Below are 17,720 nucleotides of genomic sequence, written 5' to 3'. Positions count from 1 at the left end.
GTAAGCCCAGTTGAAGACACCAAATTGACCTTTTTTTTTTATACATACAGTATATATGTTTTATGATTTTAATCATTTTAATAGGGGTGAAGCGCAGTACCGTCGTGTTGGCTCTGAACTGTGAGTTTCAACTTCTTCTTCATCGACTTCTCCTCGCCGGCGAGTGGTAATTTTCTTCGATTCTTCCTTCTCTTCGCCGGAAACTATAGTCGTTGCTTTGGGCTTGTATCCGAATTCTAAGATTGACTAAAAGCAACTGAGAACTGTTCGACGTTTTGGGATATTTCCTCAATTCTATTGTTCTGATTAGGGTTTTGTTATCGTTTTCTTGAAAATTCCGTGTCTTCTGGGGTAGAAATTGATTGAATGAGCTAGTTTCTAGTCTCATTTCCGTGTAGTCTAGTTGTAATTTCCATGTAATCTGCAAGTGTGAAACCTAGAGTTGGAATCTTTAAGCTTCTGATTGATCAGTGGATCATTTTCGATCATTTATCCTCATGTTATGGGTTGATTAAGTTAGACAGCATGATCAGATTAATTCACGTCATCTTTCCTGTTTTTGTGGTTGTGATACAGGTCTAGTGTTTTTTCCCATTTTTTTCTTTTGGTGGATCTTCCCCTGGTGGCACTGAGGCTAATACTGTTGGAAGATGGCCAATAACCCTCAGTATCCTGGCATTCAGGTAGGCATAAAATTAACTACTGAGTGTGGGCACTATTTTTGTCCTTTATCTGTTCTATTTTGCGACCCCTTTATTCCAATACTCTTTTACCCTGTCTACCTTGAGGCCACTGGCTTTGGTTTAATTTCTAAATGCCTCAAGACATTTGAATTATGATATTTGGTATTTTAGGATATTCATTTTGACATATTGAGTATTCATGGTGCCTTTAATTGGTGTTTTTCCTCATGGATTAACAGAGTTGTGAGCATGTTTTCATAATGATTTTTCTTTTCATTGTGTGGATAAGAAATTAAAGAGCGACTTCTATAACATTAGCCTTTAAATGTGCACTATATTTCTGCGGGTTCCCATCTTTTCTGATTTAGCCCACCATTTTTATTCTTATATGAAGTTTTTTTTGAATTTTACATCTAATTAGCATCTTGTTTTTATTTTGGAAAGCCATTCCAGCGTCCTAATGCGATTTCCTTAGAACCACCCCGAGGCTTTGCTCCATCTATGAACTTTCAGGTAATGTTTATGTCTTACATGTATATATGAAGACTATATGTCAGCTCAACCCTAAACATGTGTTTTGTATATTTTTTATGCCAGTTTCGTCCTACCATGCAAGCTCCACATCCTGAGCAAGTTACTCGATTGTCTTCTCATAACTTTCAATCTGGAGGCAGAGGTGGCACAATGATGAACATTGGATATCCACCTCAATCTTATGCACCTCAGTTATTACAATCAATGCACCATTCTCTTGAAAGACCTAGCCAATTAAATCAGGTGCAACCTGTGCCACTTGGACCCCCATCTCTAATTTCACAGCCAAATGTGTCAATTGCTTCTGGTGCCTCCATGCCTCCGCCTTATGTACAAACTCCAGATACTAGTATGCCTGGATTTGGTGGGCCTAGGGCACTCTTTTCTTATCCGGTAAAGGAAGGAAGATATTTTTGTATTTATATTAACACAAACTAAATCTTGAGTTTCTAACTCTGTGAACCAACCAAACAGAGTGCAACATCTTACGAAGGTTCGAGGGCACCAACCCAAGTCACTGGACCAATCAGTCATAGTCAGGCACAACAGAGAGCATCTATCAGCCAGACAACTGCACAATCTTCTATCATGAATCCAACATTTGAACAACCAAAGGTTTATACCATGTCGCTTTTTGCAACTACCTTCTGGACTGTTTGCGGTTGCAATACTAATCTATATATATTTTTGTGACTTGAAGGCAGCTCTTTTTCAATCTATACCTTCTCAAGAGGCTCTAACAGATTGGGTTGAGCATATCTCTCCGGATGGAAGGAAGTAAGAATTATAAGTTCTGTGACTTTTATTTATCCTGTTTTAATTGTTTTGCTTGCGTTTCTCACATATGATGTTAAGCTAAATTATAAACATTGTAAAGAGATGAACCGCTCGGAATTTGGAAGCACCCAATTAGGTTGTGCAAGACGAACTCTGGAATATTTTTGATAGCTTTTGTAGTAGTTTCTATATATACCATTGTGTAGAATGAGGAGATCACATCATTGACTAATGCAAATGATAGTTTCTTTATTATTGGATTTATGGAATTGTTTTTGTTCTTTGAGGAGGTTTTTTACTGTTTTGTTAATGTTTCTTAGTAATGTATTTTTGATGCTTTGATTTCGGTAAAATCTTGTTTAATAAAATTGTCAGCCCTGTTAAATATAATGTTATGTGGTCTGTTCACTCAGTGATCTTTTCTCTTGCTTTCTTTTACATGAATTCTGTCAAATTTTGATAATAATTTTCTTAGTTGTTCTTCTGTCTGGACTTAGCATGAAAATATTGAACTGGTGGCTTATTATCAAATATCAAGCTCAAGTTTTAGTTGAAGCAACCATAATCATGACATCTGTGATATTTATGAGTTTGATGTGCTGAAATCACTTATCTTTTGTCTGGGCATCCGGGTTTATTTCTATTTTTGCTGCAGCTAACGTGTTTGATGTTTGTAATACTATGTTCTGTTTCTGTTTCCTGATGATTCACTGTCCTGCATCTTTTGCAACCATTGTGTATTTCCCAACCCCAACCATATGGCACATTTTGTTCTCATCATATAATTTGTAAAATGAATTTATAATAGCTCCATGTTTCCAGGTGTAAGAGTATATGGTTTATGACATTTTTTTTCTTCTTGTTGTAGATATTTTTTCAACAAGAGGACAAAGCGGTCCACTTGGGAGAAGCCTGTTGAGTTGATGACTCTTTTTGAGGTGAGTTATTTTGGATCTTATCTGTTTATGTATGTATTTGTGGCCTTTTAAATCTCCCGAAGTTCTGTTAGCTGGAGAAATGTAGTTTCAGAAAATGATCTCCTCATTCGGATTTTCAAAGCTGTCTTGTGCCATGTCATTCCATTTATTACTTACTAGTGGCCATTGTACCTTAGTTTGAGCTGGACGTGTTGTTTTCTTTAATATGAACGTAAATATGAGCTTATATCTGGAATTTCCAATGGTGCAAGCTTGTGTGATATAGGTGCTATGTTACACAAAAGTGACAGCAATGAAATGCTGTGGATTTCTTACATTTGCTCATCTTCTGCTGAAAGGGATTTAGGATATAGTTCATGCTTCATCTAGATATTTTCTTACCCTAGATGAAGTCATACAGAAGGATATCTTTCAGTTTCTGTTAATTTTGAAGTTCAGATATTTTCAGCAAGAACAACTGTTTTTTGTGGCTAATATCCAATTTTATGTTATGTGCTGGTGAACGGGACCATTATTCTTTCTTCCTTTGTAATTTTGTGATCTGAAGCAATGATAAACCAAAAACGTATGAGTAGTATAGTTAATGTATAGAATGTGTATTCGCTGATACAGAGAGCAGATGCAAGAACGGACTGGAAAGAACATTCAAGTCCTGATGGAAGAAAGTGAGTGTGCAACTTATGTTTTTTTTAGATTAACATACTATTGATGAAAAATAAAAATCTCTGTCTGTAGCTGCTGATGTTGTATCTTTCATATGATTGCAGGTATTATTACAATAAGATTACCAAACAATCAACATGGACAATGCCTGAAGAGATGAAGGTTTCTCTTGAGACAAATAATTGTCTTCCCTTATGTAATTCTGTGTTCTAATTTCTGCGTTTTCCATTGTGTAAATTTTAAATCTTCTTGCTAGATTGCGCGTGAACAAGCATCTGTTCAAGGGCCTCATGCTGAAGGCATTATTGATGCTTCTAAGGTGCTGTCTCGCTCTGATACTGCATCGACTGCAGTTCCTACTAGTCTACCAAGCCAAACGTCAACCTATGATGTCAGTGAGAACCTAGCTCTTTCTTCTGATTTGAAGCAGCCAGCTTCAGTTCCTGGAAGTTCTTCTCCAGTCGAAAATGTTGATGGAGTTCAAATGACTGCAGATAAAACATCACTATTGTGTGATATTGCAGAAACTGATGGTCCTTCTGTCACCGTGACGAAAACTTCTGCTGCTACATTGTACTGACAGTTGTAGCAATTTTATCTCCCTTTCTCTTTGACGCTATTTTGTTTTAGTTGTGAGAATCTCGACCTAAATAAGTTTCTATTTACTATCTTTACAGGGTTCAGAAGGATGAAATTTCAGTCGGGATCAGTGGAGATTCAGATGACATGTCAGCCAAAAACACAAATGTATTTGAAGCTAAGCGGTGAACATTTTTTGTTCGCATGCATTTCTTTTGTATCCGCTTATCATAATTGTTCATCTGCTCTCTAGGAAGGTAGTGGGACTGCACCAAACGAAAGCCAAAAACATATGGTGGAAAGTGAGAGAGTTGAGAGCCAACCGGAAGAAAAACAAATTCTTCAAGAGAATTTTTCTTGTGACAATAAATTGGTATGGTTGGTTTTATGTCACGAGCATAGCTTTAGTCTTATCTGTTTGCATAAATCTATTTTACTTTATGTTATAGGAACCTGGGGATGTATTCAAATCACTTTTGAAATCTGCCAATGTTGGATCTGACTGGGCATGGGAACAGGTGGTACAACTTTTGCTATTAGCTGTTCTTTCACTCTTTGAGCATGTGTCTAAAGTTTCAGATGGTTTCTATCGCAGGCCATGAGAGAAATTATTAATGACAGAAGATACGGTGTGCTGAGGACTCTTGGAGAGCGGAAACAAGCCTTCAATGAGGTTACCTCTTTCTATCGCATACCCTAAAACTAGCAAGATTATCAGAAGAAAATTTAAGACTTTTTAGATGTTTAGATATAGTGGTCACATTCTTCTCCAGGTTTGAACAATGATGCTTAAGTGGTACATTTGTTCATAGATGTTAATTGTGTTTTGTTGGTCTGTTTTTTGCTGATTCAGTTCTTACTTCAAATGAAAAGATCAGCTGAAGAGGAAAGGCTAGCCAGACAGAGAAAACGGTATGATGAATTTAAAAGGATGTTAGAGGTAAGTTGCACATCTGCTGCTGCATAATAATTCATTTGTAAGATATTTTGGAGTACGGAAATTCACCTGCATGCCATTTACCGTTATTTTGGACATTGATGTTTTTACAAGGAATGTGTGGAGCTTTCCCCTTCTACTCGGTGGAGGTTTGCTCTCCAGAATAATTCTGATTACAATTCGTTTTTTTCTCCTCTTTGAGAAATAGAATTCTTATAGTGCAATTTCTTTTGTGATATGATTTTCCTTTTTAATCCAGCAAGGCTGTGACAATGTTTGAAGACGATGAGCGTTTCAAAGCTCTTGAAAGAGAAAAAGACCGTCGTAATATTTTTGAAGATCATGTCAATGAGCTAAAGGAGAAGGTATTAAAGGGTGTATATATTAATGACTCTTGTGTTGTTTGAAAAGTGACCACATTATTGTTTCTCTCATCTCTTTTTTGTTAGTATGCATGTACTTTTGACATTAGTTTTCCACTGGAAATATTTTCTTGTAGGGATCACTGGAGACATTTTCTTAATTCTTCTAACTCTATCATTCATTTGAAACTCCATATCTGTACATTTTTAATTATATACATGTGTGTATCTTCTCTTGAAACTTGAATTTCATATAGTACATGTGTTTATACTCTTTAGACTTGCGATGATGCATTATACTCTTTTGGCAGTTTTTTTTTTTTTTTTTAATTTGGGTTCTGTTGTTCTTAATGTGGTTAATTTTATTAGGAGCGGGTGAAAGCTCTTGAGGATCGCAAGCGGAACATAATTGAATACAGAAGATTTTTGGAATCTTGCAATTTCATCAAGGTTATTGTCCCTCTTCTTTATTTTTTTATGTTCCACGATATGTTGTGCTAATTCATTCTGACTCCATATTTTCGGTCTGAAGCCTAATAGTCAATGGCGCAAAGTTCAGGACCGACTAGAAGTGGATGAACGATGTTCGCGCCTTGAGAAAATTGATCAGCTGGAAATCTTTCAGGTTATTTCATCGATAAAGAACTACTTCCCATTCCACACTTGGCTAATTTTAATTGTTGTACAGGAGTATCTGCGTGATCTGGAGAGGGAAGAAGAGGAGAGACAGAAGATACAGAAGGTACTTCAGTATCAGGCCTTTATTTGACATATATTAGTTTGCTATATTGGACATTATGTCATTATATCTGTTATTCATGACAACAGGAGGAACTCAAAAAAGCAGAGCGAAAGCATCGTGATGAGTTCCGTGGGCTGATAGATGAACATATTGGAACAGGAGAGCTTACTGCCAATACCAGTTGGCGTGATTATTTAGTGAAGGTAAAAAATTGTGTTACCTAGAGTAATAATTCCATTGTAAGTATTGAACTAGTGGTTTTGATACAAAATGAATCCTACATCTCAGGTCAAAGATTTACCAGTATATTCAGCAATTACGTCGAATTCATCTGGAGCTACTCCGAAAGACTTATTTGAAGACGCTGTTGAGGATTTGAAAAGAAAGGTACTAGATTCTTCTCAATAGTCTTGTTCATTTTCCAAAAATATTATGAAAGTGACTGTTATCTGTTACATGATGAGCAAACTGCTATGCGGTCTCTAGACTTTTTCCTACTTAAAAGATAGTAATTTGTTTTATTAAGTAGCTCTGGTAGCTATGACCGCAAAACGTAGTTCTGGTAGCATCTTTGCTAGGTTTATGAGTAGTAGGGTTTTCTGTTTCCATTTCCTGCTTATCTTGCTTGTTTATTTATTTTTTATGTCCCTTAGTTCCTGAATTAATCACTTGTTACATATTTTACGTGTCTTCACAGTACCACGAGCTCAAGTCTCAGATAAAGGATGTATTGAAGTTGAGAAAGGTACTTGATTTATTTCTGCAAGCATTTATGGATTTTGTTTGTTATTAATAATCTCGATTTATTTCCAGGTAACATTATCCGGTGGATCAACATTTGATGAGTTTAAGGTCTCAATTTCCGAGGATATCAGTGTCCCGCCTATTTCGGACCTTAAACTAAAGGTCTGTAGATCTTTGCCTTGACTTTTAATTTTTCATTTCCAGATGTTGTGTGAAGTTACGCAGTCTTCTTGCTTCTTAACACAGAAACTAGTTTAAGCACAGTAAAGCTGAGTTCACTAGTCACTGTAGTGCTAGCATATTCTTTTATTGAAACTTTGAATGTCTCAATTGAATATAACTGAAAACTATTTGTTTTGGTGATGCTTCTCAGTTAGTTTTTGATGATTTGCTGGAAAGGGCAAAGGAGAAGGAAGAAAAAGAAGCCAGAAAACAGACACGGCAGACTGAAAAATTAATGGATATGCTTCGCTCCTTTAAGGTGTTGAATTTATTTGGTTTGATCTTATATAATGGTTATGTGATGGGTGAGCTTTTGGGTGGTGGTGTTGCTTGTCTTTGATTATTTGTTTTGGTGCAGGATATAACTGCCTCTTCATCCTGGGAGGAATCAAAGCATCTCGTTGAAGGTAGTGAAAGATGCCGGTACGTTTTTCATTTATTCTAACTCTTCATGCTCAAGTTAAAGGTGTCATGACTGGTTCCTCTTCGTCTGCTATATTATTAAGTCTTCAAAGTTCTAACTTCCGTCCTCATATGCCTTTCTTAACTCTATCACCAAATTGTCTTGTTGTCCAAATAGAAAATCAATGCTTTCAAATATGGTTCTTATGTCGATGTTGCACCAACGACCAAACACGTATTCTTTCCTTACGGGCCCTTTTATGATTCAAATGACTATTTTACTCTGCTTAGGGGTTTGTGCTTTTTGAAAGTAGATTTTGCCGAAATGGCTGTAATGCAATTTTCACCTGATTTCGTAGTTCAGGCTGTTTTAATGTTGCCAAATGTTGGTCTTTTGCTTAATGTTAGGAATTGAATCCTCTGGGTTTATACAATTTATGACCACTCTTCTTCCTCAGCCTTTGCTTTTATTTTGTCTCAAGGCTTTTTACCAGAGGACTTAGCTGTTGGCTTTATAGATTTCACATCCTTCTTCTTAATTCATGGGAAATTGTGTCCTTTCTAGTATGGTTATTGTCTATTGTTTAATACTTCTGTATATGTAGTGCTATTGGCGATGAGAACTTTCGGAAGCATACATTCGAAGATTATGTATTACACCTCAAAGAGAAATCAAAAAGGATCAAACAGAACAAGAAGGTATTGGTGGATTTATGTTTATGAAACAGTCTGCTCGAGTCTAGTATTTAAACTTTTTCGGTGGAACTTTCATAATACTTCGTTTAGTGTGTCAATCTATTGGAGTCAATTGCAGACTGTGAGAGAAACTTTACGGTATCATTATTGCGTACTAAAATACTTCAACTTTTGGCTATAAATAATTTTAATATTACATACTGATGGCATGTCCGCAAAAGCTCACAGGATGTTATATTACTACAGGTACCTGAGGATGTGAGAGAGGAACATGACAAGGGGAAAGATAAATACGGAAGAGAAAGGGACAGAGTCCGAGAAAGAGACAGTGAGGATCATCATAAGAAAGGTGCAGCTGATAATCACAACCATGATATGAATGAACCCCATGGAAGAGAACGTAGAAGATCAGGAAGAGATAGCCATAACAGACATCGAGAAAGACATCCTAGTGTGAAGGAAAATAACACAGACCATCTCAAAGAATCCCATAAAGCTGGTGGTGGCCACAAGAAATCTAGACAACAGGTACATTAAATCACGTTGGTCTCCATATTCTCAAGGGAAAGATGCGTACAAATAGAAAATAACCGTAGTATAGATTAATATTTTTGTCCAGGTTTTAACAGACGAGAAACCTATAGAGTAGACTGTGGCATAGTATTATTCGATATCTCTCTCAGTGACAATCAGCTTAGTATTTGGTTTGGTTTCAGAAATGCTGCTTCTATTTGAAAATCTGTCTTGAATCGGGTCCAAAACTATTTGACGTAAACATGTCTTTTACTGTTAACACATTTTTGATCTCTTGAACGTAGTTATAAACACACAAATGATTTAGCTTCATATGGTTTGTGTCAAGCTTTTTAACCTCGGAGTTTTCTTGAACCTGCAGCGAGGTTTGGTCCCTGAAGCAGGGGATGAAGGCAGGGAAAAGCGGCGTAGAAAAGAGGAAGAGAGTGAGAAAACAAAGGAAGAGGAGCTTGAAGATGGAGAATGTGGTAGGTATTGATAATCTTTACACCTAATCGTACTCCCATGTTTGGAGATGCTTAGGCTTCGAATTTTCTTGGATTTGAGGTTTTTGAAACCGTTCTCATCAGAAACTTTTTTGTTACCACCATTATGATAAGCTCCAGCTTTAACGTAAATGACTAATGAGGAACGGGTTAGTAGGTGATTTCACTTATTTTTTTAATTCTTGTGTTACCATTTTTTGTTAAATTTATCATATTATGTGTTGAAAATTTGATACTAAAATTACATATAAAGTAACCCCTTATATAACCCATTCATTTCATAAAGGTCTTCTATAACGATGTGATTTTGGACATTTTATGTTTCGTTTTCCAAACTAATTGAATATTTTTCTACTAGTAGTCCAATTCCCAAGAACTTGTAGGATTAGGAATGATCTTTGTATTTTAAGGAACTCGAAATTTTTTTGTTAATACTAAAAGAGAAAGAAATTATGAGAGAAAAATGTAAAGTGGATGGTCTAATTGTTTTCTTTACTACTATCTTAAAAAATATATATATTTTAATAGAAACAAGGATTGAAAATGGTGAAGATTTCTGGGAACCGATCAAACTAATTTGCTTTAAACTTTACTAGATTCGAACTTCCACGTATGTGCCTGATTAATTTCAGAAAATAAGTCTAAACTATGTCTCCATTGCCATGTCTCCCTAACGGATATAAATATTTTCTTTACCCGTAAAAATCTATTCTTCGTAACCCAAATAGTAAATAACTCCATTTGCTCAATAAATTATTTTCTCTAATTTATAAAATATATTTCAAGCTGAAATTAATTAATATTAATAATAAATAATTTTAAACATAAATACAAATAAGGTTTCAGGACACTTAAATTTTGATAATTATGTCATATCTATTACAAATTATCATAAGATTTTAATATTATATATTAGATAATTATGTCATATCTATTACAAATTATTATAAGATTTTAATATTATATATTAGATAATATATATCTGAAAAATTAGATAATATATGTTTTGTTTATTTTGAAAAGCTCGCCGTGAAATCCGCGAGATTCACCAAAAAACTACATAGATATAGTTATCCAAATTTTTAAATTTCGTCTCGCTACCCGAAATTCTCATATGGTAATCTTTTGGATATAGTTTAAAGAATATTTTTAATTTTATGAATGACCTATTATGTAAAATAAATAGCTCTACCGAATTTTTTGAATGTATTATTATCCATTCATATGGATCAAGTGTTTTTTATTTACTATGACAATGTGTGTTATATCTAATGGATTATATAGGTTTCTTGGTGATCGCATATCCTTAGCTGTTATATCATAATAATTAATGGATATTATTATTTGAGTGATTATAAGAATTAAACGTATAATGTTGGTATCAATTCAAATATCAAAATTTAATACTTCACGCTAATATAACATATTTCCTTAGTTTGCGCAAATGGTAAATCAAAAATTATATAATTATTTTTTACTAATATATAATCAAATAATTTGTAATCACAATAAATTTATATATATATATATATATATATAATTTTCCTACCAAAAATATATATATAATTTCGGGTTTTTATTAAAAATATTTTTTGATTTATTGTTAATGACTCATATTAAATTGGATTATATAATCTCACTAAATTAGTTTACATATATAAAATTTTGGTTTTATTCTTTCTATTTATACTAATCATAATTAATTAGTATAACTTTTATTTTCTAAAATCTAAAGTAAATGATGATTTATTTTTATTTAATTGTATTAAATTGATTTGCCGTTTTCTGAAATATCTCAAAATATAAAACAAAATCAAATGAGGTTAACATTATCTCTGTGAATCGCAGATCAGTCACTGGATATCGTTGTTATGTGGATGGATCTTGGAAAAGGGACCGATCAATTTACTGGCAGAGGTTGGTATTGCATTTCCCCTGAGGGGGAATCTCCCACTATGGGTGCATCTAACCTACGCTGGAGTTTATCACCCCTTCATGCAGAAGTGGAACCTTTTCTTTGGGCAATGAGATGTATGATTGGAGCGGATAATGAGAATGTTGTTTTTCTCACGGACTGTTCCGACCTGGTGAAGATGATGTCTTCGCCCACTGAGTGGCCCGCTTTCAAGACATATTTAGACGAGATTGAAGCGGATAAGGAAGAATTCCTGTCATTCTCTTTGGTCTTGATCCCCCGTTCACAGAATGGTATGGTAGACAAGCTGGTGCGTCGTGCTAGAGTAGAGTCGCAACAAACTACCTATGTAAACGTTTTTCCTACTAATTGGCTCATTTGAGCTGATCTTGTAAGTTGTTGGCAAAAAAAAAAAGGTCTAAAATTTATATTTAATAGCCTAATTAGTATGGAAACTACTAAAAACGATTTCCTAAATTAATGGGTAGTTATTATTATTTTTTATTTTATTTAATTGTATAAAATTGATTTTTTATTTAATTGCATTAAATTGATTTGCCGTTTTCTGAAATATTTCAAAATATAAAAGAAAATCAAATTAATTTACAAATCTACACTTTATATATTTAATAGCCCAATTATTATGAAAACTACTACAAACGATTTCCTAAAATAATGGGTAGTTATTATTATTTTACTAGGATGTCGGTCCATGCGTTACCGCACGGAAAAGTAAAAACTTGAAATGACTAATATTATTAATTTCATATTTCGAGTGAAAAATTTATGGTAATTCTTTAACTGTATATTATAAAAGTCATAAATAATGAATAAGATTAATCAACCAAATTAGTTAAATAAAATATTTGTTGTATATATAAAAATGAAAAATCGATTTAGTGACAATAAGAGAATAAAGCTAAAGGTATATAAATCTGGGTTTACTGAATCATACTCAGATAATCAATATATGCACATAAAAAAAAAATCATTATTCAATCGAAATTTATAAAAAAAACTAATAAGAGAATCAGGGACAAAGAGCTCATAGCTGCAACCAACCAAATTGACTAAAAAGATAAATCTATGAAAAATTAGAAATCACAATCAATTACCTAGATTAATACTTGGAAGAGATGATCGATGCGTGTATAAATGGAAAACGAAACCAAACAAAAGTTAGATGAAGGAATCAATAAATCAAACAATCCTAATTTTAACGAAGATGAGTGAATCATGTTGATTAATAAATTAAAAGAAAATAATACTCATAATTTTTAAAATTTGGAGGTGTGAAACAATACTCAAAGAACAAAAACTCTTTTCAAAGTCCATAAAAATCTGTATATATATAAAAACAAAAAGGTGTGAAAACAAAGAGGTGTGAAACAAAAGTATGTAAAACAAAAAGTTGCGAAAACTAACAAGTGCAAACATTGAAAACTAGGGGTACGATGAAGAAATACAATTGTTGGATCAAAACATTGCAACTTTATATAAACAAAGAGGTGTAAAACAAAAAGGTGTGAAAACTAACAGGTGCCAACATGGAAAACTGGGGGTGCAACGAAGAAACACAATTGTTGGATCGAAACTTTGCAACTTTTGAGATCATTAACATAGAGTGAGATCATTAATAATACTCAAATAACAAAAACTTTTTTCAAAGTCCATAAAAATCTGTATATATACAAAAACAAAAAGCTGTGAAAACAAAGAGGTGTGAAACAAAAAGGTGCGAAAACTAACAAGTGCAAACATTGAAAGCAAGGGGTACGACGAAGAAACACAATTGTTGGATCAAAACATTGCAACTTTATATAAACAAAGAAGTGTAAAACAAAAAGGTGTGAAAACTAACGGGTGCCAACATTGAAAGTTGGAGGTGCGACGAAGAAACACAATTATTGGATCGAAACTTTGCAACTCTTGACATCATTAACAAAGAGTGAGATCATTAATAATAATCTAGGAACAAAAACTCTTTTCAAAGTCCATAAAAATCTGTATATATATAAAAACAAAGCGGTGTGAAAACAAAGAGGTGTGAAACAAAAATGTGTGAAACAAAAAGGTGCGAAACCTAAAAATTGCAAACATTGAAAGCTAGGGTGTACGACGAAAAAACACAATTGTTGGATCAAAATATTGCAACTTTATATAAACAAAGAGGTGTAAAACAAAAAGGTGTGCAAACACAATTGTTGGATCGAAATTTTGCAACTTTTGAGATCATTAACAAAGGGTGAGATCATTAATAATATAATACTCAAAGAACAAAAACGCTTTTCTAATTTCAGAAAAATCTGTATATATATAAAAACAAAGAGGTGTGAAAAGAAAGAGATGTGAAACAAAAATGTGTGAAACGAAAATGTGTGAAAACCAGTGTTCTAAAACGCGCTATGCGCTTGCTACGCGGTGGACAAACGCCTAGCGCCTAGCCGTATATGCGGGTGCCTAAGAGGAATCTAGGCGGATTATATATTTTATATATATTTAAAAATAATATTTACATATATATATAGGATGAAAACTTATACACTTTAATTTTAGAAAAACATAAAACAAAAAGATAGTATCAAATATTATATTCAATTAACTCATATCTATCAAAATAGTTTAGAATCTATAATAATCTCACATTTTAAACAAAAAAAAACATAATCCATTCAAAAACTTGTAAAATTGACAAAATGTAAGTTTATACTTACTTTGGAACCAAATTAAATTTCATAAGTTTAGACTTTAGATGCTAATTATAATATTTATTTGAAACAAAAATATTATTTTAAAGAATAATTAATTACAGTATTTTTTACTATTTTAGTCAATACACCGCCTAGAATCCGTACAGGCGTCCGCCTAGACCGCATAATGTCCGCCTAAACGCTATTAGGCATCCGAATTATTTAAAACCGCCTAAAGTATCGTATAGCTAAAATTCGAGACGTTTGGTCACCGCATAGCGTGTAACCGCCACCTAGGCACCCGCGTAGGGTGCATTTTAGAACACTGGTGAAAACTAATAATTGCAAACATTGAAAGTTAGGGGTACGACGAAGAAACACAATCGTTGGATCAAAACATTGCAACTTTATATAAACAAAGAGGTGTAAAACAAAAAGGTGTGAAAACTAACGGGTGTCAACATGGAAAGCTGGGGGTGTGATCAAGAAACACAACTGTTGGATCGAAACTTTGCAACTTTGGAGATCATTAACAAAGGGTGAGATCATTAATAATACTTAAAGAACAAAATTTCTTTTCAAAATCCATAAAAATCTGTATATATATATATATATATATATATAAACAAAGAGGTGTCAAAACAAAAATGTGCGAAAACTAACAAGTGCAAACATTGAAAGCTAAGGGTACGACGAAAAAACACAATTGTTGGATTAAAACATTGCAACTTTATAAAAACAAAGAGGTGTGAAACAAAAATGTGGGAAAACTAACAAGTGCAAACATTGAAAGTTAGAGGTACAACGAAGAAACACAATTGCCGGATCAAAACATTGCAACTTTGTATAAACAAAGAGGTGCAAAATAAAAAGGTGTGAAAACTAACGGGTGTCAACATGGAAAATTGGGGGTGCGACGAAGAAACACAATTGTTGGATCAAAACTTTGCAACTTTTGAGATCATTAACAAATAGTGAGATCATTAATAACACTCAAAGAACAAAATTTCTTTTCAAAGTGTATAAAAATCTGTATATATATATATAAAAACAAAGAGGTGTGAAAACAAAAAGGTGTGAAACAAAAATGTGTAAAACAAAAAGGTGGGAAAACTAACAAGTGCAAACATTGAAAGTTAGGGGTACGACTAGAAAAACAATTGTTGGATCAAAACATTGCAACTTTATATAAACAAAGAGGTGTAAACCAAAAAGATGTGAAAACTAACGGATGCCAATATGGAAATCTCGGGGTGTGACGAAGAACACAATTGTTGGATCGAAATTTTGCAACTGTTGAGATCATTAACAAAGGGTGATATCATTAAAAATATAATACTCAAAGAACCAAAACTCTTTTCAAAGTTCATAAAGATCTGTATATATATAAAAACAAAGAGATGTAAAAATAAGGAGGTGTGAAACAAAAATGTGTAAAAATTAATATATATGATTTTTAAAAAATGGGGGTACGACGGATAAACACGATCATTAGAAAAAAAACTTGCAACTGTTAGGATCACTAATAATTCTAAACCGTTTGATGAGATAATAGAAACAATCTCATCCGTTAGATTAAAGTTGATCCCAAAAATGAGTTTGTTATTATATATAGATTTTGAATTTCGTTTTTTGTTTTAAATCAAAATCCAAATTGTATCTTATCTAGGATCCGAATGAATATCATCTCCATCCAAGTAAAATCCATTTTATTGTCTTTAAATATGTTTGGATACACCCTCTATAGTAGAGGCATTACATGGAATTATAAGATTTATTAATATATATGTACATAGAAAATTATATCCCAAAACATAAATCGTGGTCATTCGAATTCAAAGACCGTATTAGAATGATGAAACTAACACGAAGTGCTAAATTACATGCTCCAGTCAACTAGCACAGCATATACAATATGCATGTTTTTATATTATTTATAATTTCATTTATTAGATTTTAATTTATAAAGATTTTTTAAAGAGTTTAAGAAAATCATTAAAAGTAAATAAGTGAAAGATTGCTAGAGAGTTTTGTTGATTAGTTTTCTAAAGTCTTGTAAAGTGTTCCAAACAATCTCTATATTTTTGTAATAATTTCCGTTGTCTAAAATCATGAACCGATAAAGTATTAATTAAATTTATTAACATTCCTAGATTATTTTGTTTTAATTGAATAACACAAAACTTTTAATGACTTTATAAAAGATTGAATCCAATAACCCAAATTTGTTAAGATTTTAAATGATTTTTTACAAAGTACAAGCTAATAACACTAAACTTTAACAGAATTTAACAAAATCTCTAATAACAACAAATTCTACATAACATTTAAAATCTTTAAAACTCTATTCAAATCTCAAACCAATAACCTCCACTAAATATCTTAACTAGGTTGAATAATATATATCTATATATAGTCAACAAATTTCAATACATTAAATAATGAGTCTGACTTTAAATGGTCATATTTATGTACCATAAATACGAAAGATATATCTCCCATTAGAAATATATACTGTATTTGTTTTCCTTTTGCCAAGATTTCAATAATTATATTTGAGATATCTTACTTTAAATGGTCATTATGTACCATAAATACGCAAATACTAATTAATTACGTAGATTGATTTAGAAAAACTATTATATAAACTAGCTGAATCAATTCATTAAAAAATACATCACATTGTCACCCTTAAAACATTACAAAACAAAGAGAAGCCTTAACAAAAGATGAAAGGGGTTTTCGGAGTTGTTGTGCTTCAATTCTTTTTCTATACATTTTCTTTAGCCACTCGTGAAATAACTTCATTTGCTTCTGATTTCGATGTGGCTAAAAAAGTTTCTAGCAATATGAACGACATGAAATCTCAAGAATTTTATGTACCAAATGCTAGAGCAAGGAGAGTAGGTTCTAGTGGTTCAAAGAATGAAAAATCTTCACATTCTGTGTCATTTTCTGAAGCAGATATTGGAACGAAGAGATTGGTTCCAAGCGGTCCGAACAATGAGACATCTCCACCTTCTCCATCATTTTCTAGAGTAGATGTTGGAACGAAGAGATTGGTTCCAAGCGGTCCGAACAATGCAACATCTCCACCTTCTCCATCATTTTCAAGAGCAGATATTGGAACAAAGAGATTGGTTCCAAGCGGTCCGAACAATGAGACATCTCCACCTTCTCCATCATTTTCAAGAGAAGATAGTGGAACAAAGAGATTGGCTCCAAGCGGTCCGAACAATGCAACATCTCCACCTTCTCCATCATTTTCCAAAGTAGATATTGGAGTGAAGAGACTGGTTCCGAGTGGTCCAAACAATGAAACATCTCCACCATCTCCTTCATCCTATATTGGAGTGAAGAGACTGGTTCCAAGCGGTCCGAACAGTGAAACATCTCCACCATCTCCTTCATCATTTTTTGGAGCGAAGAGACTGGTTCCAAGCGGTCCGAACAATGAAACATCTCCACCTTCTCCATCATTTTCTAGAGCAGATATTGTAACAAAGAGACTGGTTCCAAGCGGTCCAAACGATGAAACATCTCCACCTTCTCCATCATTTTCTTGAGATTGGTTTCAAGTGATCCGAACAATGCAATATCCTCATCTTTTCCATCATTTCTATAATGAGTTTTAAGTAAATTTAGTTTAATTAAGGAGAAGAGTGTTCGTAACTCCTTCAAAATTACTCATTGGGCCTCGAGTTTTGCCACAGTGAGATTTCTTTGGCTCATTTTTTACTAGTTTTTCATATTTATTGTTTAAAATAATTTATAATATTTCTTAAATACATCTTATTTGTGTGGTTAGCAAGAAATT

The 17,720-nt window shown here is 33.1% G+C and overlaps 1 protein-coding gene, 1 long non-coding RNA gene and 1 pseudogene across 6 annotated transcripts; 2 read left to right on the top strand and 1 right to left on the bottom strand.

Moving 5' to 3' along the window:
- The first annotated feature begins 40 nt into the window (after nt 1-40).
- LOC104767651 (pre-mRNA-processing protein 40B) lies at nt 41-9,526 on the top strand. Of its 5 annotated transcripts, none has more exons than XM_087500863.1 (29): nt 41-166; nt 577-683; nt 1,128-1,196; nt 1,281-1,610; nt 1,692-1,832; nt 1,918-1,994; nt 2,863-2,932; nt 3,545-3,597; nt 3,700-3,757; nt 3,852-4,168; nt 4,273-4,342; nt 4,428-4,547; nt 4,624-4,692; nt 4,770-4,847; nt 5,028-5,114; nt 5,226-5,260; nt 5,371-5,476; nt 5,843-5,923; nt 6,006-6,098; nt 6,162-6,215; nt 6,302-6,418; nt 6,504-6,602; nt 6,913-6,960; nt 7,029-7,121; nt 7,333-7,440; nt 7,540-7,604; nt 8,189-8,282; nt 8,526-8,807; nt 9,175-9,526. In XM_087500863.1, exons 2-29 carry the CDS (start codon nt 651-653, stop codon nt 9,289-9,291), a joined length of 2,964 nt encoding a protein of 987 aa, XP_087356989.1. In that variant the 5' UTR covers nt 41-166; nt 577-650; the 3' UTR covers nt 9,292-9,526. The 5 variants fall into 5 exon arrangements, 4 of the variants coding, with proteins under 4 accessions (XP_087356989.1, XP_087356992.1, XP_087356991.1 ...); XR_015590704.1 differs by having other exon boundaries at nt 65-166; nt 5,375-5,476; XM_087500866.1 differs by lacking the exons at nt 41-166; nt 577-683; nt 1,128-1,196; ... (4 more) ...; nt 3,545-3,597; nt 3,700-3,757 and having other exon boundaries at nt 4,090-4,168; nt 4,432-4,547.
- Nucleotides 9,527-10,314: 788 nt separating this feature from the next.
- Nucleotides 10,315-11,722, top strand: LOC147920363 (uncharacterized). The gene is made up of 2 exons (XR_015590454.1): nt 10,315-10,415; nt 11,147-11,722. It is a non-coding gene; the product is annotated as an uncharacterized LOC147920363 (long non-coding RNA).
- A 4,972-nt stretch (nt 11,723-16,694) lies between these two features.
- LOC147920362 (uncharacterized) lies at nt 16,695-16,930 on the bottom strand (annotated as a pseudogene).
- Between the last annotated feature and the right edge of the window lie 790 nt (nt 16,931-17,720).

Source organism: Camelina sativa, chromosome 19 (genome assembly GCF_030686135.1).
Source record: "Camelina sativa cultivar CO46 ecotype springtype chromosome 19, ASM3068613v1".
In the NCBI taxonomy this organism is placed as follows: Eukaryota; Viridiplantae; Streptophyta; class Magnoliopsida; order Brassicales; family Brassicaceae; genus Camelina; species Camelina sativa.
This window is presented reverse-complemented; position numbering and strand designations above follow the sequence as displayed.